The 25805-nt window shown below is 39.2% G+C and overlaps 1 protein-coding gene across 1 annotated transcript; it reads left to right on the forward strand.

Annotated features, from left to right (window-relative positions):
• Nucleotides 1-962: 962 nt before the first annotated feature.
• On the forward strand, nt 963-25563 carry LOC133536501 (WD repeat-containing protein 5). Its single transcript, XM_061877083.1, has 14 exons — nt 963-1374; nt 3441-3545; nt 6430-6538; nt 6607-6680; nt 6924-7013; nt 11133-11222; nt 11317-11400; nt 15147-15202; nt 15290-15336; nt 15842-15917; nt 20838-20871; nt 20946-21020; nt 21091-21178; nt 25132-25563. The coding sequence occupies exons 2-14, from the start codon at nt 3468-3470 to the stop codon at nt 25230-25232; spliced, it is 1002 nt and encodes a 333-aa protein (XP_061733067.1). The 5' UTR covers nt 963-1374; nt 3441-3467; the 3' UTR covers nt 25233-25563.
• Nucleotides 25564-25805: the final 242 nt, after the last annotated feature.

The following is a 25805-nucleotide window of genomic DNA, read 5'->3' on the forward strand; positions in this document are numbered from 1 at the left end:
AATGGATGAATTTCTAGGCTAATATAGACATTTAGATCACGTGTTGCCTTCATTATAACGCTTATATAGGGCTTTTAATTTTTTGCAGCTCCAGATTTTGTTTTTCTTTGTATTTTCATATTTTCTCTTTCAACGTCTCCGTTAGCGCAACCGGACAGAATGTGACGCGTGCGCTCTTATTGTGAAGGGGCGGAAGTGTGTAACCTAGTTTTGATGAGAAAACGAGTCCGTCGCAAATAAGGACATGCCTCAAATTTCTGCCTTCCGTTCTTCTGCGCTTTCGCTATTTCTCACTGGATTCTTGGTTGCATGAGCTGCGTGTGTTTATGTTTTTTAGAAAATGGATGGATATAATTTCTTGACTAATATAGACACTTAGATCACGTGTTTCCTTTATTATAACACTTTTATAAGTATTTTAATTTTTAGCAGCCCCCAACATTTTTTATTTTTGTATTTTTAGTCTTTCAACATTTGCGTTAGCGCAATAGGACATAATGTGACGTGTGCGCTCTTATTGTGAAGGGCGGAAGTGTGTGTGTTTTGGAAAATGAATGGATATCATTTCTAGGCTAATATAGACACTTAGATCACGCCTTGCCTTCAATATAACACTTATACAAGACTTTTATTTTTTTTGCAGCTCCAGATTTTTTTTTTCTTGGTATTTTTATATTTTCTCTTTCAACGTTTCCGTTAGTGCAACAGGACAGAATGTGACGCGTGCGCTCTTATTGTGAAGGGCGGAAGTGTGTGTTTTTTTACAAAATGGATGGATATAATTTCTAGGCTAATGTAGACACTTAGATCACGTGTTGCCTTCATTATAACACTTATACAAGGCTTTTTATTTTTTTGCAGCTCCAGATTTTTTTTTCTTTGTATTTTTATATTTTCTCTTTCAACGTTTCCGTAAGCGCAACCGGACAGAATGTGACGCGTGCGCTCTTATTGTGAAGGGCGGAAGTGTGTAACCCACGTTTGAGGAGAAAACGAGTCCGTCGTATATAATGACGTGCCTCAAATTCCTGCCTTCGGTTCTTCTGTGCTTTCGCTCCTTCTCGCTGGATTCTCGGTTACATGAGCTGCGTATGATTATGGGTTTTTAATCAGCATAAGACCACTTTTTTGCCGAAAAAAACGTGTTTAGCGTTTTATCCCTCCTCTCTCTCCGTACCTAATATGGAAATCGCGCATGCGCGTTGGCCGCCACTGCGCCACATTCCCCGCTTCTCCTCGCAGTTCCTCCGCGACAAGACCTCAACAGCAAGCCTGCTCGGCTCCCTCTAACCCGCTGACTAAATCTCACATGAGCGGCTTTTAACAATATTTATGAAGAGCAACAAGAAGGCTTCGAAACTCCATTAAATCCCCGTGAGTATGGACTAGTGAGCGACGCCTCATTGTGTGAATGCAAGGCCGCGGACGCAGATTGTCAACATCACCACACCTTTCATGTCATTTTATAACCTTTAACATGTATATTCCGTATTTTCATTCACCTAAATGCTGGAAATGATTGAGTTTTAACTTTGCTGGGGGTGCTAGCTCGTTAGCTAACGTAAGACAGGCTAAACGTCATTACACAGCTTATCCGAGGACGGGTCGCGGGGGCTGCAGCCTAAGCAGGGAAGCCCAGACTGCCCTTTTTCCCAGCTGCTTCGTCCAGCTCCTCCCAGGGGATCCCGAGGTGTTCCCAGGCCAGCCGGGAGACATAGTCTTCCCATTGTGTCCTGGGTTCTTCCCCGTGGCCTCTAACCAGTCGGACGTTCCCGAAACACTTCCCTAGAGAGGCGTTCGGGTGTCATCCTGACCAGATGCCCGAACCAACTCATCTGGCTCCTCTCCATGTGGAGGAGCAGCGGCTTCTTCCCGGATGGCAGAGCTTCTCACTCCATCTCTTAAAAGCCTACTGAAAGCCACTACTAGCGACCAAGCAGTCTGATAGTTTATACATCAATGATGAAATTTTAACATTGCAACACATGCCAATACGGCCGGGTTAGTTTACCCAATTCCAATTTTAAATTTCCCGCGAAGTATCCTGTTGAAAACGTCACAGAATGATGATGTAGCGGACATGTTCTTCCAGCACCGATCACGGCTTAAAATGTCTGCTTTAATATGGAACAGAGCGGTCAAGCGAACATGGTTCTCTACCACATGTCAACCGACAGGTTTCGGCGAGAAAATTTTGGTAATAAGTCGGCTCTTACCGTAAACGTGAGCGGACCTTGTGTTGTTCCTCCTGCTGTCATCTCTTGCCTCCTCCGTAGCTTCCTTCAGAGACACTGGCGGTCACCACACCCGTTACCACACCCCTCCGACTTTCAGGTACGACCATATAATCTCACTAAAACACTAGTAACACAGTAAGCAGATAATGGATTTTCCAGAATTATCCTAGTAAATGTGTCTAATAACATCCGAATCGCTCCCACTGCCTTCTCTTTTTTTTTCTTGTCCTTCACGCTCACTTTCCTCATCCACAAATCTTTCATCCTCGCTCAAATTAATGGGGAAATTGTCGCTTTCTCGGTCCGAATCGCTCTCGCTGCTGGTGGCCATGATTGTAAACAATGTTCAGATGTGAGGAGCTCCACAACCCGTGACGTCACGCGCACATCGTCTGCTACTTCCGGTACAGGCAAGGCTTTTTTATTAGCCACCAAAAGTTGCGAACTTTATCGTCGATGTTCTCTACTAAGTCCGTTCAGCAAAAATATGGCAATATCGCGAAATGATCAAGTATGACACATAGAATGGACCTGCTATCCCTGTTTGAATAAGAAAATATCCTTTCAGTAGGCCTTTAAGGGTGGAGGAAGCTTATTTCGGCAACTTGTACCCATGATCTTGTCCTTTCAGTCATAACCCATAGCTCATGACCATAGGTGAGGATGGGAAGGTTGATCGACTGGTAAATTGAGAGCTTTGCCTTCCGGCTCAGCTCCGTCTTCACCACAACAGATCGATGCAGCGTCCGCATTATTGACGACGCTGCACCGATCCCACGATCCACTCTTCCGTCACTTGTGAACCAGGCTGAGATATTTTAAGATCCGCTCCACAACCCGGAGATGGCACTCCACCCTTTTCCGGGTGAGAACCATGGACTCGGACTTGGAGGTGCTGATCCCCGTCCCAGTCGCTTGACACTCTGCTGCGAACCGATCTTGGCCGTCTGGTTTGGTGGCATCTTCTTTTTTTTTTGTAAAATGTTTTCAATTTATTAAAGATAGGCAGGCTCCAGCACCCCCCGCTGCCCTAAAAGGGAGAAGTGGTAGAAAATGGATGGATGGATTGTTATTTTTCATATTGTACTGTGATTGTCAATTTCCAAGTTGTCGACCATCAGCGTCAGTTTTGGAAGAATTTAATAGACATGCCAAAACATTGATTTCAACGAATTGTATTAACTATTGAACACTTATTGGCAGTGTCCAGTTGATGCTCACTTCATCGCCATGGCAACAGAAGACAAGAAACCAGAGACGGACACAAAACCTCCAGTGGCGCCGTCAGCATCCGCCAGTCAGAGCAAGGTTGGCCATACTCTTGAACTGTAGATTGCCTTTTTAACATGTGCTTTTTCTGAACTCTTGTTCATAGTCTTCATGTAAAAAATAGACAACATAAAGTAGCAAGAAACACGTCAATAATGAATAAAGCAAAACATGTTCTAGACCAGGGGTGTCAAACTCAAATACAGAGTGGGCCAAAATTTTAAACGGAACAAAGCCGCGGGCCAAGGTTGAACAAATTAACCTTTTAATAGGGACCCAAACAAGTTTTGCATTAAATATTGAACAAGCAAGGCTTATATAACTTTAGTGACATTCAAAATCCATTTTCAAATAATAATAATTATAATTAAAAAAATATCAATGGCATATCAAATAAAATTTAAATAAAAATGTTATGCCTTTTTTTCTATTTGCAATCTTCTGAGGTAAACATAATTTTTTTTCCACTGGCTAATAATACATTTGAAAATAAAATAACAATAATGAATGAACCAAACATTCAAGCCTTGAAGCAGCAAGAAAAAATGCATGAATAAAACGTTAATTATTGGTCAGTTTGCTGGAAGTTTCCCGGAAGAGTTAGTGCTGCAAGGGGTCCTGGGTATTTGTTCTGTTGTGTTACGGTGCGGATGTTCACCCAAAATGTGTTTGTCATTCTTGTTTGGTGTGGGTTCACAGTGTGGCGCATATTTGTAACAGTGCTAAAGTTGTTTATACGGCCACCCTCAGTGTGACCTGTATGGCTGTTGACCAAGTATGCCTTGCATTCACTTGTGCGTGTGTGTGAGTGTAAAAGCCACAAATATTATGAGACACGCTGTTAGTATGTAGGAAAAGCGGACGTGACGACAGGTTGTAGAGAACGCTAAAGGCAGTGCCTTAAATGCACGCCCCCAATATAGTTGTCCAGGTGGAAATCGGTAGAAATTCGGGAGAATTGTTGCCCCGGGAGATTTTCGGTAGGGGCACTGAACTTCGGGAGTCTACCGGGAAAATTAGGAGGTTTGGCAAGTATGAGTATTAGCGGTGAATGCGGTGTTACACAGCGGCACCGACCATGTATAACACCGGCGTTCCAGCTCTAATGCTAAATTGATATTGCCTCAAGGGCCAAATTAAATTACACGGCGGGCCAGAGTTTGACACCCATGTTCTAGACCAAAAATCACTTCCTATTCTCTACTGCTCGCTGGTGTTACCATATCTGAGTTATTGTGTAGAAATATGGGGAAATAACTACAAAAATACACTTCATTCACTAATGGTGTTACAAAAAAGATCAGTTAAAATAATACATAATGTTGTATACAGAGAACATATAAACCCTTTTATTTATTGAATCAAAAATACTGAAATTCCACGACATAGTGGATTTGCAAACAGCTAAAATTGTACACAAAACAAACTATAAACTGCTACTCAAGAATATTCAACAATTCTCAAAAAAGAGAAAATAATCTTAGAGGAAAATATAATTTAAAACATTTGTAAGGCGCAGTGGGGGAGTGGCCGCGCGCAATCCGAGGGTCACTGGTTCAATTCCAACCTAGTACCAACCGTGTCACGTCCGTTGTGTCCTGAATAAGACAATTCACCCTTGCTCCTGATGGTTGCTGGTTAGCGCCTTGCATGGCAGCTCCCTCCATCAGTGTGTGTGAATGGTTAAATGTGGAAGTAGTGTCAAAGCGCTTTGAGTACCTTGAAGGGAGAAAAGCGCTATACAAGTACAACCCATTTATCATTTATTTATGCACGTACAACACTTAAGACCTTCAGTATATAATTTTTTAATATCTCTATATTTTTAGGATATATATCTCAATGTTTTGCCTTAGCCTTGAATGAACACTTGATGCATATAATCACAGCAGTATGATGATTCTATGTGTCTACATTAAACCAGTCTTCATACTGCATTAATATATGCTCATTTTAAACTTTCATGCAGAGAAGGAAATCACAACTAAGTCAATTCAGCAAAAGTGTATTTATGAAACAGTTATTAAGCAGTGGCACACACATTCATTTAATTTCAAAACAGAAAGTGCGAGATTTTCAGAGATATTTTAAAACAAGCTATGAGTGCACTTTTGTGCATGATGTCACCAAGATGACATATCAAAACAACACTCAATTAAAGTGCACTTTCTGAACAGAACGCCACTACAATAGTTTAAAACAAATAAAGTGCACTTTTGTGCAGGATGTCACACAAGATATTTCAATAAGTGTCAAATAAAATGAGCTGCATAATACGAAATTAAATCACTATGTAGCAGGTTACTGCGGACATTATCTCCTTATGTTGTTGACTATTTTTTTTTCATACGGTGTTGATGTGGAAATGCTTGCCTCGGCATTTTGTTGGTGTGGCACCGAATGGAGATGTTGACATGCGGAATAATCACTCTTCATTCTTTAGCAGGTGACTTTTCAAAAGATGCTACATATTACCAGTAATGCTACTTTTTGTAGCAACGCTTTTGCCCCACACTTGACGAATTATGGTTGTCTGTTCGACATATTCCCACTTGAAGCCAAACCATCCCTGCTGTTTTTCTTGGGATTTAATTCTTCCTTCATTTGATACCAGACTCGCAGCTTCTTTCTCTCGTATTGCCACTCGCACCACGGCTAATGTTACCCATGCTGCTACCTCTCTGCTACGCGAGGGCGTATACGTATGTGACGTATGTGAGAAGGAGAGACAAGAAAGAGTGGGAAGAGCCTGTAGTGTAATGCCAGCACCTAAAAGCAACTGCGTGAGAACGTATACTCGAATATCAAGATATAGTCATTTTCTATACCGCACAGAGACAAACCTGTGATATATCGCCCAGCCCTAATTGAATAATCCAATCACTGCCTGTTTTAGTAACATTTCTTGCACTTTCACTTCCAGTCCGCTCCTGCCAAGCCCAACTACAGCCTGAAGTTCACACTAGCGGGCCACACTAAAGCCGTGTCCTCTGTCAAGTTCAGTCCCAGTGGAGAGTGGCTCGCCAGCTCCTGTAAGTTCCTCATCCTCTTTTTTCCCCTTTATTGTTTGGACGGATGTTCATGTATTTTATCTCCGCAGCTGCTGATAAACTCATTAAAATCTGGGGAGCATACGACGGCAAGTTTGAGAAAACCATTTCCGGACACAAGCTTGTAAGTTGAGACGTCAATAAGATATTCCTGCTCGGTACAGAGATTGTTAGTTACCCCCGTATGTGGACCTTTTTAAAAAAACAAAATGCAACATTAGATAATCCAGTTTGACCTAATGAGGTTCGATATAAGAGTTGTTTCTAAATGTTTTTGCAGTTGTGTTGAACTGCATGGTTTTATACTTAGAGATGTTTTATTGTGAGTACTGTCTGCTTTATTCTTTAATTTCCTACAAATCTGCAGGGCATATCTGACGTAGCGTGGTCGTCTGACTCCAACCTCCTGGTGTCTGCGTCTGACGATAAGACTTTGAAGATCTGGGACGTCAGCTCGGTAAATTACTCAATTTCTGGTGTGTGTGCGTGTGTGTTTGTGTGCGTGTGTGGCCTTATATCACAAGTAGAGATGTCAGATAATGGCTTTTCTGACAATGTTCTGATATTGTCCAACTCTTAATTACCGATTCCGATATCAACCCATACGAATATATACAGTCGTGGAATGAACACATTATTATGCCTAATTTTTTATGATGCCCCGCTGGATGCATTAAACAATGTAGCAAGGTTGTCCAAAATAAATCAACTCAAGTTATTGAAAAAAATACCAACATGGCACTGCCATATTTATTATTGAAGTCACAAAGTGCATTATTTTTTTTTAACATGCCTCAAAACAGCAGCTTGGAATTTGGGATATGCTCTCCCAGAGAGAGCATGAGGAGGGCGAGGTGGGTGGGTTTGGGAGGAGGGGTGTGTGTATTGTAGTGTCCCGGAAGAGTTAGTGCTGCAAGGGGTTCTGGATATTTGTTCTGTTGTGTTTGTGTTGTGTTACGGTGCAGATGTTCTCCCAAAATGTGTTAGTCATTTTTGTTTGGTGTGGGTTCAGAGTGTGGCGCATATTTGTAGCAGTGTTACAGGTTGTTTATACGGCCACTCTCAGTGTGACCTGTATGGCTGTTGACCAAGTTGGCTTGCATTCACTTGTGTGTGTGAAAAGCCGTAGATATTTTAGGTTTATTGGTGCTCTGTATTTCTCTCTATGTCCGTGTACCACTCCGTACAGCGGCGTTTTAAAAAGTCATACATTTTACTTTTTGAAACCGATACCGATCATTTCCGATATTACATTTCAAAGCATCTATCTGCCGATGATATCGTCAGTCCGACAGTATCGGACATCTCTAATCACAAGTGATGGCAACCGATGGCTCCGGAAACACAAACGGCTCTTCAGCCTCGTTGATGTCGATTTGTTTTAAAACAACGGCATTGGAAAAATACCCATTTTTTTAAACATTCTGTAATTTCCGACTGTCTGTGAGTCTGTGAATGTGTCTTGAACTGGGTTTTTGCAGGGGTGCCCATTACGTGGCTCGCAAGCTACCGGTCGATAGCCGGGGGTGTGTCAGTCCATCGCCAACCAGGCATTAAAGAAAACTAGACCTAAAAATTAGCGATCATCAATCTTCACTAAGACGTCACTTGATTGACATTCACAGCACCCAAGAGTCTTGTTAGATGACGCTGGCTGCTGCCAGATTATTTTTAAGAAAAAAATGATCGACAGGAATGCGAGAAACACTTTTTATTACAACAGACTCTCTACCTGTCATCAAACTCCAAAGACTGACTGCACTGTTCCTATCTTCACAATAAAAGTGCTGCTTCATCCTGCCTGCGCTAACAAAATAAGAGTCTCAGGAAGCTAGCGCACAGAAGCTGGCAAGCTACAGATTTTTCCACCAATGTATTTCTTGTAAGTGTATAAAACGAGTATGAAAGTTGGATATATAAGATGCCAAAAAGCAAGCACTTTCATGTGGTATTGGACAGAAAGGAGGACTTTTTTTTTCTCCATTTGAAAATGTGGACGTTATCATCACAACTGTCTGATTCTAATCAATGCAAGTCATCCGAATCAGGTAATACACCAACTTATATTCTTGTCGTAATGAAAGAAAGGAATCTATATGTCTTAAACAAGCTTGTATTATCAATAAACGCCTTTAACTTGTTAACAAAAACATCTCTTTCATAAATAAATCAATATAAATGATATATATGAATGAGGTAGATCCCCTCTACTTGATCAATTGAAAAGTAACTCGCCTGCAGAAAAAGTGTGGGCACCCCTGGCTTTTTGGGTAGGTAAACTAATTTGTGAATACGTCCCAAAAATGAAAAAGTCTTCAAAGAAAATCTACTTATATTAAGTATGAATGGGAGAGGAGGCAAAGTAGCTCTTTTTGTAGTAAAGGTTGCAGACCCCTGCTTAAGGGTAAAACATTCTTACAAGTTACACTTTGGAAGAACAAAAACAACACCCTTGTAGAGAAGTTGCATTTTTTGTAAATGGCAATGGTACTTTAAAAACGTGTTTCTTGTTCTGTATTTAAAGAAAGAAAAAAAAGCTCAAGTGTTCCCGCTGAAGTTGGAACAATTTAATTAACAAATCTAAACATCAGTTTAACGGGCAACAATTTATTTGTTACGCATGTTTTTTAATCGCGCATCTTCTAAAAATGTCCAAAATGTGAAACATTCATAATTGATTTAATTCGGCAAACTTCACTTTGAAGGTGTTTCAAGTATGGTTGACTGGGACCTAGGATGATTCTAAACTTAATCCAGGATACTACAAAGAATTTGCTTCTTAAAGGGGAACATTATCACAATTTCAAAAGTGTTAAAAACAATAAAAATCAGTTCCCAGTGGCTTGTTGTATTTTTTGAAGTTTTTTTCAAAATTTTACCGGTCTCGGAATATCCCTAAATAAAGCTTTAAAGTGCCTTATTTTCGCTCTCTGCGAAGACACTGGCCATTTCCCTGTGACGTCACACAGTGCTGCCAATGTAAACAAACAATGGGAATACCACAGCAAGATATAGCGACATTAGCTCGGATTTCAGCGACTTAAGCAATTCAACAGATTACGCATGTATTGAAACAGATGGTTGGAGTATGAAAGTATTGAAGAAGAAAGTGAAGCTATTGAGCGAATAGCTATTGACGCTATTCATAGCCATAGCATGGCCAAATAGCTGCGTTAGCATCGCCGGTAAAATGTGCGGACCAAACGATCAGGACTTTTGCATCTTTTGACACTGGAGCAACTTAAATCCGTCGATTGGTAATTTTTTTTTTCGCATTAAATGTGGGTGGAAGGGAACTTAATATAGTTGCAAATGCATCTGCAGGTTATTCATACATCTCTGTGTCATGTCTGCTTTAGCCCCACCGGTAAATAGCATGTTAGCATCGATTAAATAGCTGCGTTAGCATCGCCGGTAAAATGTGCGGACCAAACGATCAGGACTTTTGCATCTTTTGACACTGGAGCAACCTAAATCCGTCGATTGGTAATTTTTTTTTTCGCATTAAATGTGGGTGGAAGGAAACTTAATATAGTTGCAAATGCATCTGCAGGTTATTCATACATCTCTGTGTCATGTCTGCTTTAGCCCCACCGGTAAATAGCATGTTAGCATCGATTAGCGTAGCATGTTAGCATCAATTAGCTGGCAGTCAACATCAACAAAACTCAACTTTGTGATTTCGTTGACTATCGTTGCAAATGCATCTGCAGGTTATCCATACATCTCTGTGCCATGTCTGCCTTAGCATCGCCGGTAAAATGTGGAGACACTCCAGCACATTCAACGGGGGTCTGGCGGCAGACTCTTTGGCATCTTCGGGCCAGTGGTGCAACTTGAATCCCTCCCTGTTAGTGTTGTTACACCGTCCGACAACACACCGACGAGGCATGATGTCTCCAAGGTTCCAAAAAATAGTCAAAAAAACGGAAAATAACAGAGCTGAGACCCGGTGTTTGTGATGTGTTGAAAATGAAAATGGCGGCTGTGTTACCTCGGCGACGTCACATTCTGACGTCATCGCCTCCAGCGCGATAAACAGAAAGGTGTTTAATTTGCCAAAATTCACCCATTTAGAGTTCGGAAATCGGTTAAAAAAATAGATGGTCTTTTTTCTGCACCATCAAGGTATATATTGACGCTTACATAGGTCTGCTGATAATGTTCCCCTTTAAAGTTATCCATCTGCAATGATAATCACTTATTGAATCAAAGCGAATTGAATTTTGATTCCCACCCCTCGTTAAAAAGTACTTTTCATACTTACCCCTGTATTCTATGTATTGGTTAAACAAAACAATCCAGACTTTATCACATAACTGTAGAGTACAAATATCTAGTGTTTGTAGTCACACTGGTCTTAATAGTTTGAAAGTGTTGTCTCTGCAATATTTTGTACACTAAAGCACTTATTTTACTGCTGTGGCTTCGCTTGATATCATTCTGCTGAATAAGGAATGTCAGTTGGACTTCTCTGCCTTTATTTCAGTTTTTTACATACTTTGATCCAAGGTGTGGTTTATCTATCTCGCATGATGGATTAATAATTAACGCTCTTCCTTCTTCATGTATGCAGGGAAAATGCCTGAAGACCCTAAAAGGTCATAGCAACTACGTCTTCTGCTGCAACTTCAACCCGCAGTCCAATCTGATCGTTTCAGGATCGGTGAGCTTGTTGTGGCTTGTAAACTATAGAAATAGTCATTTAAAGCATTTTGATGTATTTATTTGTTATTATTGCATTTCTTTCTTCCTCCTAGTTTGATGAGAGTGTCCGAATATGGGATGTAAAGACCGGCAAGTGTTTGAAAACTTTGCCAGCTCATTCAGACCCGGTCTCTGCTGTAAGTAAAGTAAACAAGAAAGGAACATACAGTGCAGGCCAAAAGTTAGGACACACCTCATTCAATGTGTTTTTCTTTATTGTCATGACTTTTACATTGTACGTTGTCACTGAAGGCATCAAAACTTTGAATGAACACATGTGGAGTTATATACTTAACAAAAAAAGGTGAAATAACTGAAAACATGTTTTATATTCTATTCAAAATAAGCACCCTTTGCTCTGATTACTGCTTTGCACAGTCTTGGCATTCTCTCGATGGGCTTCAGGAGATAGTCACCTGAAAGGGTTTTCACTTCACATGTGTGCCGCCTCCCCCACAATAAAATTACTGGACTACTAAAATAAAGGTTTCAAAAAAGTACCTTTCACAAGCACTCAAAGCACTTATTAATGCATTCACACAATGATTATGCTTTGACCTAAAATACTGGTCAAAGATGTAATGTACCTCTAAAAGTGAGGATTTTTGCATTTAGTCAACACACTTTTAATTCAATTTGGTTTTACACAAAAAGCACAGACTCTCGGATGGTAAAATAAGTGTAAAAGGTAAAAAAAACTGAATTAAAAACAGTTAAAATGGATACATTTATTTTATTGTTTATATTGCTGTTGTTTCAATATATTGTTATTGCTATTATTATTTTACTTGTAGTTTATTCAAAAGTAATTCATATCCAGGTTTTTTATATATATTTTTATTGATTTAAAGTTAAGTTTTGGTGGTACAAAAAAATACTCATGTTTTCAAATGAAAAATCATGGAATTAATCGTGATTGCAATATCACTCAAAATAATCATGACTATTATTTCTGCCATAAACGTCTAGTCCTAACTCGTCAGTACACAAGAACTAGACAAGCCAAAACCACTATCTACTACACTTTAAAATCATTTTGGTCTTTCCCCTCAGTCTGTCTGACACCAAGGAAGTACTCCCTGAATTTGTGAACAACATTTTGGGAAAATAAAAACATTGACCTTATCACTTTACTTACTTTTGATCATGTACTGATACTACCCTTGGATAACTTACCGTATTTTTCAGAGTATAAGTTGCTCCGGAGTGTAAGTCGCACCTGCTGAAAATGCATAATAAAGAAGGAAAAACATATATAAGTCGCACTGGAGTATAAGTCGAATTTTTTGGGGAAATGTATTTGATAAAAGCCAACACCAAGAATATACATTTGAAAGGCAATTTAAAATAAATAAAGAATAGTAAACAACAGGCTAAATAAATGTACGTTATATGAGGCATAAATAACCAACTGCTATGTTAACCTAACATATTATGGTAAGAGTCATTCAAATAACTATAACATAGAACATGCTATACCTTTACCAAACAATCTCTCACTCCTAATCCATAAATCCCATGAAATCGTATATGTCTAGTCTCTTATGTGAATGAGCTAAATAATATTATTTGATATTTTACGGTAATGTGTTAATAATTTCACACATAAGTCGCTCCTGAGTATAAGTCGCACCCCCGGCCAGACTATGAAAAAAAACTGCGACTTACAGTCTGAAAAATACGGTAAAAACTTTACATGTTGAGTACTGATACACTGACAGTTGCTGTTATATCATCCTCTCTCCAGACGTATTTATCCACCTGTTAATTTTCTGTTATTAGCTGCTTGCTTCCACCTACACTTCTTAAACTCTACTAAATTTACACTTATTTCTCGGTGTTGTAATAGCTTAGCTGTTACCATAGTTATTATTTTTGCCTGCTCCTTGATGTGTAAAATATTTAGCCTTCTCCCAAACTGACTCTCGCCAGATCCTTGTAGTTTGCAGAGCTCCACACAAGGATCTGGGACTTCTCAATAGGAGACATATTTCAGAAAGCGGGGCCTTGTAAACAAATCATTGTATGTGATTGGATAAACCACTTGTCCATTATCTTGAATGACGTGCTACTTCAACCATTCACATCGAAATAAACCCGTGACGCTGATGAGAGCGAGGCTGGGAAATCCAAAACAGAACAGCCGACATTGGATAACGACAGAGTGAAAAGTTAACCTGATATTCGATAGATTCCATAAAACAGTTGCAATGGCAGAATCAATATCAGCACCGCCTTCGTTGTTTGAATCAAAGAGTCGCTTCAGCGCTGCGTCACATCTATGAAATCCCGCCCGGCGATCCTGATTGGTTCATTATTTTTTGCTATCTTGAAGCAGTTTGCAATGCCCTCGAGCCCAGATCCTTGTGTGGAGCTCAGCGAACTACAAGGATCCTCCAGACAAGGCTAAATCCTTAAGATACTAAGAAATGCAAGTTTATTTGCCGTGTTAGTGATTATTATTAGCTTTGAGCAGGAGTATCCAAAGTGCGGACCGGGGGCCATTTGTGGCCTGCAGTTAATTGTTTACCGGCCCGCCACACTTTCTGGAAATGCTATTGCAAAAATAAAAAAAAACATTAAAAGTGGAATAAGGTGCAATTTAACTACAAAAAGTTAGCTGTTTTTTTCTTTTTTTTTTGCCATTGCGCCCAAAAAAAATCAAAAAAATCTAACACTAATAATGAATTATTGACCTATTCAAGGCTCCAATTATTTCAAATATTTTACTTTAAAATGTTTAATGTGGAAAATATTGCATATATTGTGTAGTTGCCGTACAAAACATTGTTTTCTTTGACAAAAGAGCATAAAAACAAACAAAATAAAAGTTAAGACGTGAAATCGACAGAGATATCTGAAGTTGATCTTGTAATTTAAGTCAAAAAAACTAATAAAAATGTATCATTTTGAGTGGGGCACCTTTTGGATCCCAAATATATTTAATGAATTTTATTTATCTTTTGACTGAGATTACTCATAAATATTAATGAATTGAAATCAATGGTGTCCTGCATTATTGATATTTTTGAGACTGTAATTACTTCACATCCAACATTGCTTTCTGAATGTTTTGGGCAGTGGGGGAAATACTGCATATTTCAGTTTTATTATTAAAAAACAAAGTTGTCTTTGACAAAAAAAGGCATAATATCAACCCAAAGTCTATATATTGTAGAGATTTACTGTAAGCGTTAAATAATTAAAAAACAAATAATAATTTGACTTGTTTTTAGCATTTTAGTGACTTAGACCCTTTATGGCCCCCGGGAGCCCTAAGGGTAAAAAAAATAATCCATATATTTTGTTATGGTTTGAAAATGAAATATATCAAAATGGCCTCTGCATGTCTTAATATTTCTGTGGGTGGCCCTTAGTGGAAAAAGTTTGGACACCCTCTGGCTTAGGGGAACGGCTCCACACTGTGTATGGAGACACACAATTAACTGCTGTCAGCCAGATGACTAAAAATACAGTGTCAGCTCGATGGGATCGCCGTTTGTGATTGGCTTTAAAAAAATCATTAATCATCAATGGTAATCACGTACTTTTTCTTGAAAATCAGGCAATATTGAAATATGGCCAAACGATTGTCACATCCTTAATACACACTTCTGGCGGATTTGTTTTCTTGCATCTAAAAAAAGTGCGGCTTGATTCCTATTGGTTGAATTAGCCTGTAAACACAATCCATCAATGTGATAAATACTAAAATTAGATTTCCTTTTTTCCTAAAAATTTTTTTTTTTTTTCAGTCAACGGTTGTGTGATCGGCGGATTTTTTATAACCACATTTTGTGTGTGATCATGTTGTAATTTGTGCAACTTTGGATATTGAGCCAAGAGTGGGAAATGAGTGATGGACCATGTGTTTCTACTCCAGGTCCATTTCAACAGAGACGGCTCACTGATTGTGTCCAGCAGCTACGACGGACTTTGGCAAGAACACAATGTGTTAATTATTATTGCACATTTGTCACATTTGCTACGAACTAATAGCTTTTTTTTTTTTTTTTTCTTCACCAGCCGAATTTGGGACACAGCATCTGGGCAGTGCTTAAAAACACTCATAGGTACACAATTGTTTTAATGTTTCTGAAGTGATTAGGAGATGTCAACATAAATGCTTTAATTATAGTCTGGGCGTAGCTACACAGCAAAGAGGACGAGGAGTTAAATGGAAGCAGGTGGTAGTAATATGACAGCTTAATTGTTTCACTTAAATGCTGATTAGAGGTGTGTGGGAATGTGGAAAGGTGAAAGTATATCGTACAGCACGGCAGCAGCATGACATGGAGGCGCAAACTTCTCAGTCAACATTTATGCTGGTAATGAGTTCATTGTAAACAGCAGTATGGCATAAAGCATGGATTTCATACCAAACAGAGTTAGATAAAGGTGCTTCCATCTTGGGGAGTCAGTTCATCAATGAGAATGCTTACAGCCACAGCTGTTAGTTTTTAGACCCAGTTTGTTGTTGACCCTCGTAGACGGCGGTTAATTTAGTAGCATTTGCAGCAAATGTGTCATTGTGGCGAGCAAAAAAAAAAGGTCTAACTTGTATTTTGTTTATGGCAGACGATGACAACCCACCTGTGTCGTTTGTCAAGTTTTCCCCCAACGGAAAATACATCCTGGCTGCGACACTCGACAAGTAAGTAACCAAATTACTTCCATTCTGAGTTTGTGAAGTGTGACTGCTGACTCTGCCTCCCAATGTTGTTGGTTACTGATCTTAAGCAGACTAAAATATCCACTTGTTTAAGCACAGTGTCGAATCAAGCTGATTGATATCGCCTGAAAATAAGATCTCCAATTTTTTTCCATTAAACAATTGAATTTACTTTTTTCACATTGAAAAACTCCCTACTATTTTCAAAAGAAACCAATAAGGAAATATTAAAATGAGATCATTGAAATCAAAGTTGTTTCATCAAACATATATTAACGCTGTTGCCCTAGGGTAAACTGGGTAACACAAGGCATATTGACAGAGCTTAAACCATTGTTACTATAACAATCTACAAGATTAATATAGGTTGCCTCTCTCTCTTCCCTTTCATCTTTCGGTATTCCTTCTTCTTCTTTTTTTATTTATGTATTTTTTAATTTTTGTAAAAAAATGTTTTAATTTATTTATTTATTTTTTATTATCTTTCTAACTATCATTATGTATACGTATCGTTGCATTTGAACAACTTTATTGTTGATAATAGAGGTAAACTATTGGTTTTGTTCATGATCAATAGCGCTTTTTCTATTGGTATTTGTATTGCTCCAGTTTTAGTGTAAAAGTGCTCATTGTCATTACTATATTATTTATTTCACTAACTGCTTATTTGCTATCACTTTTACGATCATATTTGTACATATTATGTATGTGCTGGTGTTGTTCTATTGTTGTTGTTGTATTTGCTGTTGTTGTTTTTGTCTCTCTGTCTAATCCCCCTCTTATCCCCACAATTTCCCCCTCTGTCTTCCTTTTTTTCTCTTTCTATCCCCTCCTGCTCCGGCCCGGCTGCACCAAATGATAATATAGATACATTTAATAAAGTCACATTCAAATAAGACAACAAGAGAAGTATCCTACACTTCTCTTTTGTAAAGTACATCTGAACAGCTGATATGGGCATCTACATCAACTGTGTGAGATGCCTGAGAAGCTGGACAGGACAAAAAAAAGAAATCAAAGTTGTGCTTTTACTTGATCAAAAAACTCAACAAAAGTAACCCCTCTAGTGTCAGCTGCATTTATTAAAAAATTACAAACTTCACAACTAACAAGGATGTAAAGCGATTACCATCATGGCCCTAGGGATGATGATGATGTTCGAAAACCGGTTCTCCCGATGCTTTGATAAGAAAAAAACCCGATTCCATGGATTCAAATCCCTTTTTGAGATCTTGGTCCCCTTATCGAAGCCACCATACCGTATTTTTGCGACCATAGGGCGCACCATATTAAAAGGCGCCGTGCTGTATTTAACGCATAAATAATGCGCAGCGTATTTTTGGGCACAGGCAAGGTTAAACGTACGCTAGCATGCATGGACACTGTTTTAAAAAGGCAACAGGAGCTAAGCTGAGTTGGGTTGTACTTTATTGACATATTTATCAATGTACTCACATTATTTTTTGATCAATCCTCATCCACAAATCCATCAAAGTCTTCATTTTCTGTGTCCGAAATGAACAGCTGGTGGGCAAGTTCTCCTTTAAACACGGCAGATTCCTTCTCTTCATTTTCAAAGTCAGTCTCGTTGTCCAGTAAATGCCGACTTCTCTCGCCCCGTTGTGTGTATCGATTTTCTACCCTGCTGGTCCCCTTCTTCTCCACAGTGTGCTCCACCGGTATGTCGAAAGTGAGCGGCACATCATCCATGTTGGTGATGCGTTTGTCGTCAATTTTGTATTTACAACGCACATAGCAGCACTACATGCTCACTGGGGGCGTGCCTTTAGCGTCCTCTCACCTGAAACCTTCTCCCTTTATTGTCCGCATGCTGTCCTCAGTCACGTCCGCTTTTCCTCCATATAAACAGCATAACATAACATCTACGGCTTTTGGAGAGTGCACACACAACAACCTATCTGGATTCGATAAGAGATTCGATAAAGAATCAGTTTGATAAGAGGATTCGATAATGGAATCGACTTCGATAATTTCTTAACGAACATCATCCCTACATGCCCCTCTCTTATTTTACACGTCTTTTGTAAAAATGATGAAGTCATTAGCTTTTTTGTGGGAGTTTGTTGGCTGTAGTCTATTTACTTCCTAAAGATCACCATTTCTCCCACTGGGTTGGATGCAAGAATAAGTGCACTGTGCTGCTGCCTTTTGTCGTGATGGACTTACGGAAAGCATGTCAGCGTGCAGTCACGATATTATTTATGATATCATTAATTTCTGCTCTCAACCTTTGTCACATCAGACCAGATCATTTTGTTTCCCATAGCCTGAGAGTGTTTCAGGTGCATGTTGGCAAGCTTTTTTCCTAAAAAATGGCTTCCGTCTGGCCACTCTTACTATGCAGGACTGATAGGTGGATTGATGCAGAGATGATTGTCCTTCTAGAAGGTTCTCTCTCTACAGAAGAATGCTGCAATTCTGACAGAGTGACTATTGGGTTCATGGTCACCTCCCTGACTAGACTAAGATGAATAGCTGATGTGAGGACTTTGCCAGCACAGAGGATACATAACCTTAATATTGTTATCATTAGCTGACAAAAACTAGAAAATGGCTATTACTAGTAATCTAATCTGCTTGTAATCCATCTGTGGTGGCGCTTATAATAACAATATCACTAATACTTGGTTATTATTCAAGTCAGGAAATGTAAGTGGAGTAATGTTGGCGCTTTTTGGATGTTTTGTTCATTGGGTTTTGTGGGCGGAATAGAGGACCTCGCATTGGCTCCGTTATAAGCGGGCTTTATTAGGAATGCACCGATTAATCGGTAACCGAATATATTCGGCCGGATATGGCAAAAAAAGCCACATTCGGCCTTCGGTGGAATGAGTTAAAAATAAGACCAAATAGTGGCGTGTGACGCAATTTTTTGACGCGGTGACGTTGGAATATGTTGTGTACCTGTATAAGTGTATGAGGTTACAAGCACACACTTATTGAGATTTAGTGGGGCCTCTGTTTACATTATTAGCCTGTTGTGTAGGCTACCTGTATAAGTGTATGAGGTTACAAGCACACACTTATTGAGATTTAGTGGGGCCTCTGTTTACATTATTAGCCTGTTGTGTAGGCTACCTGTATACGTGTATGAGGTTACAAGCACACACTTAATTGAGATTTACTTGAGCCTTCTGTTTACATTATTAGCATATCTACTGTGGCTAAGCAGACTTTTGCCAAAAGGACAATAATTCATTTGTTGTGGGTTTATCCACTTTAATGCACTTTATTTTTTTTTGGAATGCATGATTTGTTTGAAGGCCTAATATAAATGAAAAACTTTGTGCTTTTTTTGAAAAGCAAAGGCTACTGGAATATTAAAAAAATGTCAATATTCAATAAAAAATTACTTTATTTAAAAAACATTTCTAAATATTTATTCTAGGCTATTTATGCAATATTAAAAAAATTATAAAAAACTGCATTCATTATTCGGTATTCGGACTTCGGCCAAGCGTTTAATTTTTATTGGGCTTCGGCTTCGGCCACAAATTTTCATTTCAGTGCATCCCTAGTCTTTATCTACATTTATGAGTTAAAATGCATTGAAAAAAACTCCTTGCGGTGTCCTGTGGGGAGTGCTCCAGGAGTACGGGGTCCAGGATCCTATGCTAAGGGCCATACGGTCCCTGTGCAAGGAGTCTGGTTCGCATTGCCGGTAATAAGTCAGACATGTTCCAAGTGGACGTTGGACTCTGCCAGGGATTCCTTTGGTCAGCGGTCCTGTTCATTATGTTTGGGTGTGGAGGGTTTCCAGTTTGGTGGCCAGAGGATGGCATCCCTGCTTTTTGCAGATGATGTGGTCCTGTTTGCTTCATCGGGCTGCGACCTTCTGTGTTCACTAGGGCGGTTTGCAACCGAGTGTGAAGCTGCTGGGATGAGGATCAGCACCTACAAATCTGAGGCCATGGTTCTGTGCCGGAAAAAGGGTGGACTGCACCCTTTGGGTCGGGATTGAAGGAAGTTATGCCTCTAGTCAAGGAGTTCAAGTATCTCGGGGTCTTGTTCACGAGTGAGGGAAGAATAGAACGCGAGATTGACGGACGGATTGGTGAAGCGTCTGAGCTGAGCCAGAAGGCGAAGCTCTCGGTTTACAGGTCGGTCTAGGTTCCTATGGTCATAAACCTTGGGTAATGACTGAAACAACAAAGTGGTGAATACAAGCGTCAGAAATAAGTTTCTGGGATCATCAAAGAGAGCCGCAAAAAAATGGATGGATGGATGAAAAAAAATCCATCTGTCATGTCTCATTATTGTGAACGATAGGCAAAATTCCCAAAAAAGTTAAGTTTCCCTTTAAGCCTCCTGCGTTATTATAAACATGTGTTGACTAAGCACACGTGTGATATGTATACATGTTTTTCTATCACCTCATCAAGGTAGCAAAATGTTGGCGCTGTGCGTGAATGCATAAATGTGAGCTTTGTTGACTTTATGGCGTCTGTGTTGACTGAACAGCAAAATGTTCCTGCTATGTTTGCTGCTACCAGAAGGATTGAACTATTTTGAGTTTTTGCAAGGGTGTGTAAGTAGTGTTACACATTCCTAATTTGATTCAAACAACCTTTTCATTAAACCTTTGACGGCAAAATACAAATGAAATGTTACCTTAACTTTTATCATGTCTTATTTTATACCTGACAGATTTTAAATGAAAGAAAAACAATCATGACGAAAACCCAAGTCGTGATCATGTGCCCTCCGAGTGGTTGTGGCCCTAAATAATTTTAAAAAGTGAAGTCCCACGGACTTGATTGGAAACTCCTGCCAGGCTGTTGTCCATAATGACCAGCAGAGGGCGCCCCACACCTGCAGAAATACATTTTTGGCAGAATGTGTACTCAAGTTTAACATTTGTTGCATTTTTTTGCTCCTCAGCACTCTGAAGCTGTGGGACTACAGCAAGGGAAAGGTGAGACTGATTTTTAATTCTTCCTCTACCAACTTTTGAACTCTCTCACACTCTTTGTTTCTCCAACACTGCAGTGTTTGAAAACGTACACGGGCCATAAAAACGAGAAGTACTGCATATTTGCCAACTTCTCAGTCACGGGTGGGAAAGTAAGTTGGAGCGAGATCATATATAAGTGTTTTTTGTTTGTGTTAAAAAAAAAAAAATGCTTTCTTGCAGTGGATCGTGTCGGGCTCTGAGGACAACATGGTGTACATCTGGAACCTGCAGACAAAGGAGATTGTGCAGAAACTGCAGGGCCACACAGGTATGTCACCCTCCATGCAGCCCACACTTTATTCAAAGTAGAAGTACAGGGTAACCACAGGGTCTTTAAAAGTCTTAACTCACACAATTTGAATTAAAGTACCAGTAGAGTGAAAAAACTAGTGGACTTTATATGTTTAATTGTGTGTTTCATTATAGCCATTAAAGTAAAGTACCGTATTTTTTGGACTATAAGTCACTCCGGAGCAGTGACGTGCGGTTGAGGGACTGACTTCATCACAGTCAGATTTACAAACATATGAACCCTAAAGAGTATCTTATTCACCATTTGATTGGCAGCAGTTAACGGGTTATGTTTAAAATCTCATACCAGCATTCTTTACACATACAAACTGTAGCACACAAAAAAGCACAATTAATAAAAGAACATTATGGTCTTACCTTTACTTATAAATGAAGTCCATGCGCCGCTCCTTCTGATCAAAAGCATCAATAACTTGTTTATAGAAGTCTCCCTTATCTTTCTTCAGTTTTAAAAGTCTCTCTGTCTTGATGGAGATGACTGTCTGAAGCAAACCTTTTAGCTCCGGCGTTGGTCTTCCTTTAATTTGTTACCTCCTGCTTCGATTGAAAGTCCAGTTTAGAAAACTGTTTTATTTTAGATACCGGTATGTAATCCTCCATGTTAAAAGTCCAGAGGAGAGTAAAAAATAAACGATCGCTGCCGCTGCACTTGACTTGCTAACTGTAGCTTGTTGTCACTTATTCTGCAGCCGAGTAATGGCAAAAATGATCCCTGGGATCACTAGCGCCCTCTACCACCATGAGGCGGGAGAACAGGTGCCTCACACAGTGCGTCTTCGCAGCCATTTTATGATTGCTCAGCACAAGAAATACGTTACACACATACAGTTGTTAACAAAATACACTGTACATTATATACCTCAGCTAACTAAACTATGGAAATGTATAATATCATTCATATAGCAACACGGTCTCACTGCACAGCAGTTAGCCGAGTCATTGCGCAAACCATGGTGAGGCTCAACTGGCTGCTGCCTCACCGCAAGTCTCTTCTCAGTATTTAAACGGCAAATGTGAAAATTCAGCGATTTTGAATAAAAATTATCTAACACTGGTGAAGTTAAATGGAAAATAACTTTATAAAGTATAATCACTGGATACATATGACAATTACATTTTTTTTTTTTTCTTTCTACATTTTTATTTCACCTGCCTCGCCTGACTGCACGTCACTGCTCCGGAGTATGCGTCGCACCGGCCGAAAATGCATAATAAAGAAGGAAAAATCACATATATAAGTCGCACTGGAGTATAAGTCACATTTTTTGGGGAAATGTATTTGATAAAACCCAACACCAAGAATAGACATTTGAAAAGCAATTTAAAATAAATAAAGAATAGTGAACAACAGGCTGAGTAAGTGTACGTTATATGAGGCATAAATAAGCAACTGCTATGTTAACCTAACATATTATGGTAAGAGTCATCCAAATAACTATAACATGTAGAACATGCTATATGTTTACCAAACAATCTGTCACTCCCGATCGCTAAATCCTAAGAGATCTTCTTCCTCGGTGTCGCCTCTGGTATGTGCCCCGTCAGCGTCCTTTCTTTCTGCTGCTCAATTGCTGTTCTCTGCTGCATATTTCACTGCGTCCAGCTTGTAATCTGCAGTACATGATTTCCTTTTCGGTGCCATTTTAGTTCAGTCCTTCTTAGTTTTTATAAGTTACCGCCAATGTTGATGTGATCCATTTTAATAGCTCCAGCAGTAGCGTATAGCAGTTAGCATATCATGACCCACAATGCACTTCTGCCATGACCCGCTCCCGCCAAATTCTTATTGGTCGGCGTGTGATTGACGATTGCTGGCGTGTGTGTGACGATTGCGGACAATTTCTTCGTCGTTCACGCAGATGAGATAAATAGTCATATTTGATATTTCGGACAGAAGAAGAAGAATTTGAGGGATTCGTGGACGAGGAATAACTTAATAAAGTGAGCTTTACATGTTTATTTTGTGTGTTGTGTTGTGAGACATTATCGTTTGAGCAACGTTGAGTTATTGATATATTATTGCTTTGCACTATTTCGGGACGTCATTAATGGAGTCAGTGTTCTAGCAGTTCAGGGACAATTCCTGCTTTCCTGAAATCATGTCTCTCAATAGGAGCCATTTTGGGGTCTTTACTTAAACACACAAATGGAAATGAAACGGCACACCTGGCGCTGTCATATATCCCAGCATGCACCGCGCGCTTCTTCTCCTACGGGGGAAAATGAAGTCGGCGGCTGCTTACCGTAGTTGTGAGACATGTTGTGGATCAATATTGGTCCACATATATTATAAGGCGGATTATAAGGCACACTGATAACCTAATCAGTAGCCTAGTGCAGTGGTTCTCAAATGGGGGTACTTGAAGGTATGCCAAGGGGTACGTGAGATTTTCTTTAAATATTCTAAAAATAGCAACAATTCAAAAATCCTCGATAAATATGTTTATTGAATAATACTTCAACAAAATATGAATGTAAGTTCATAAACTGTGAAAAGAAATGCAACAATGCAATATTTAGTGTTGATGATGTAAGCACAATACCAATGGGAGCAATTCACACGATGCGCAACCGCATTCTGCAATTTTAATGTCAAATCAGATCTAATCAAATGTTTTTTGGATTCATCACTATACAGTGTACATCCACGACAGAACTACTGACTAAACTACTACCACAACTTGGTTTACTATTTATAAAATATAACAATGTAGGGTTACCTGGAACTTGAAGTAGGCCACCCGGCCTGAATCCACACTTCTTAGTAGTTTAGTCGTGGATGTACACTGTATTGTGATGAATCCAATAAACATTTGATTTGATTTGACATTAAATTTGCAAAATGCAGTTGCGCATTTTCCAAAATGCGCGCCATTGGTATTGTGCTTACAACATTGACCGCTACATTTTTTGTGGAAATGTTCCATAAATATTGATGTTAAAGATTTCTTTTTTTTGTGAAGAAATGTTTAGAATGAAGTTGATGAATCCAGATGGATCTTTATTACAATCCCCAAAGAGAGCACTTTAAGTTGATGATTACTTCTATGTGTAGAAATCTTTATTTATAATTGAATCACTTGTTTATTTTTCAACAAGTTTTTAGTTATTTTTATATCTTTTTTTCCAAATAGTTCAAGAAAGACCACTACAAATGAGCAATATTTTGCACTGTTATACAATTTAATAAATCAGAAACTGATGACATAGTGCTGTATTTTACTTCTTTATCTCTTTTTCTCAACCAAAAATGCTTTGCTCTGATTAGGGGGTACTTGAATTAAAAAAATGTTCACAGGGGGTACATCACTGAAATAAGGTTGAGAACCACTGTACTAGTGGTTAGAGTGTCCGCCCTTTGATCGGTAGGTCGTTAGTTCAAATCCCGACCGAGTCATCACAAAGACTATACAAATGGGAGCCATTACCTCCCTGCTTGGCACTGAGCAACAAGGGTTGGAATTGGGGGTTAAATCACCATAAATGATTCCCGGGCGCGTCGCCGCTGCTGCTCACTGCTCTTCTCACCTGCCAGGGGGTGATCAAGGGTGATGGGTCAAATGCAGAGAATAATTACGCCACATCTAGTATGTGTGACAATCATTGCTACTTTTTAACTTAACTGTCAGCTTTTAGAACATTTGAGGTTTTTAGGTGCGCCTTACAGTGCGGAAAATACGGTACTTACCGGTACAATCCATTCTGATTTTCCTTTATAGCTTTGTACTTTATCGCCCGTATGGATGTGAAATGGTCTTAAATTTTATTCATTATGGTCTTTAAGTATTAAGAATTTGACTTGTTAAACCTGCACAGACCCTGAAGTCGTAGGAGAGGCCAGATTATGATTGTGTGTGCTTTTAAATCCATATTGGAATATAATATTGTTTTTCTCCAATTCTATTCCAGACGTGGTCATTTCGACCGCCTGCCACCCGACAGAGAACATCATCGCTTCTGCGGCGCTAGAAAACGACAAAACTATCAAACTTTGGAAAAGTGATTGCTAAAAACCCAACTTCCATCATTTTTTTGAACTTGTTTTCTATTTTGTATAAAACAAAAATGACTGTCTTTTTTTTGTTTTTGACCAGTGAGCTTGTGTCGGACGGAATAAACTCAATTCAGATCTTCACCCTGACAGTCAATTGTGGGTATTGTGGGTCATCACGACCTGGTTTTAGTGCTTCATGTGTCATCCTCACCCGGAAGTTCAAATATGGTCTTGTACAAAAAATAAAAGGTCACTTTTGCTTGTTATGTCTGTGATTGTGTAGTCATGTCCAAATGATGTCAAGCTTGTTTTTTTTTTGTTTTTTATTAAAAAAGGTATCAATGGAACCTTCTTGGCTTAGTGTTTACTTAAAAATATTTTATTGAAGACTTGTTGGCCAAGGAAGAGTTCAAAGACGTCACTTTTTTACTTTCCAGTGAGTTATTTGTTGAATTCAAAAGTGTTTCTCACCTTTTTCTAATTGCTGGTACTCATAAGTTTCATCGGTGGCTTATTTATAACAACCCATAAAATGCTCTTGGGGTTACGTGGTGCACTTGAACGCCTCATCACGTGGACAGTGAAGGCA

The sequence above is a fragment of the Nerophis ophidion genome, linkage group LG17 (genome assembly GCF_033978795.1).
Source record: "Nerophis ophidion isolate RoL-2023_Sa linkage group LG17, RoL_Noph_v1.0, whole genome shotgun sequence".
Classification (NCBI taxonomy): Eukaryota; Metazoa; Chordata; class Actinopteri; order Syngnathiformes; family Syngnathidae; genus Nerophis; species Nerophis ophidion.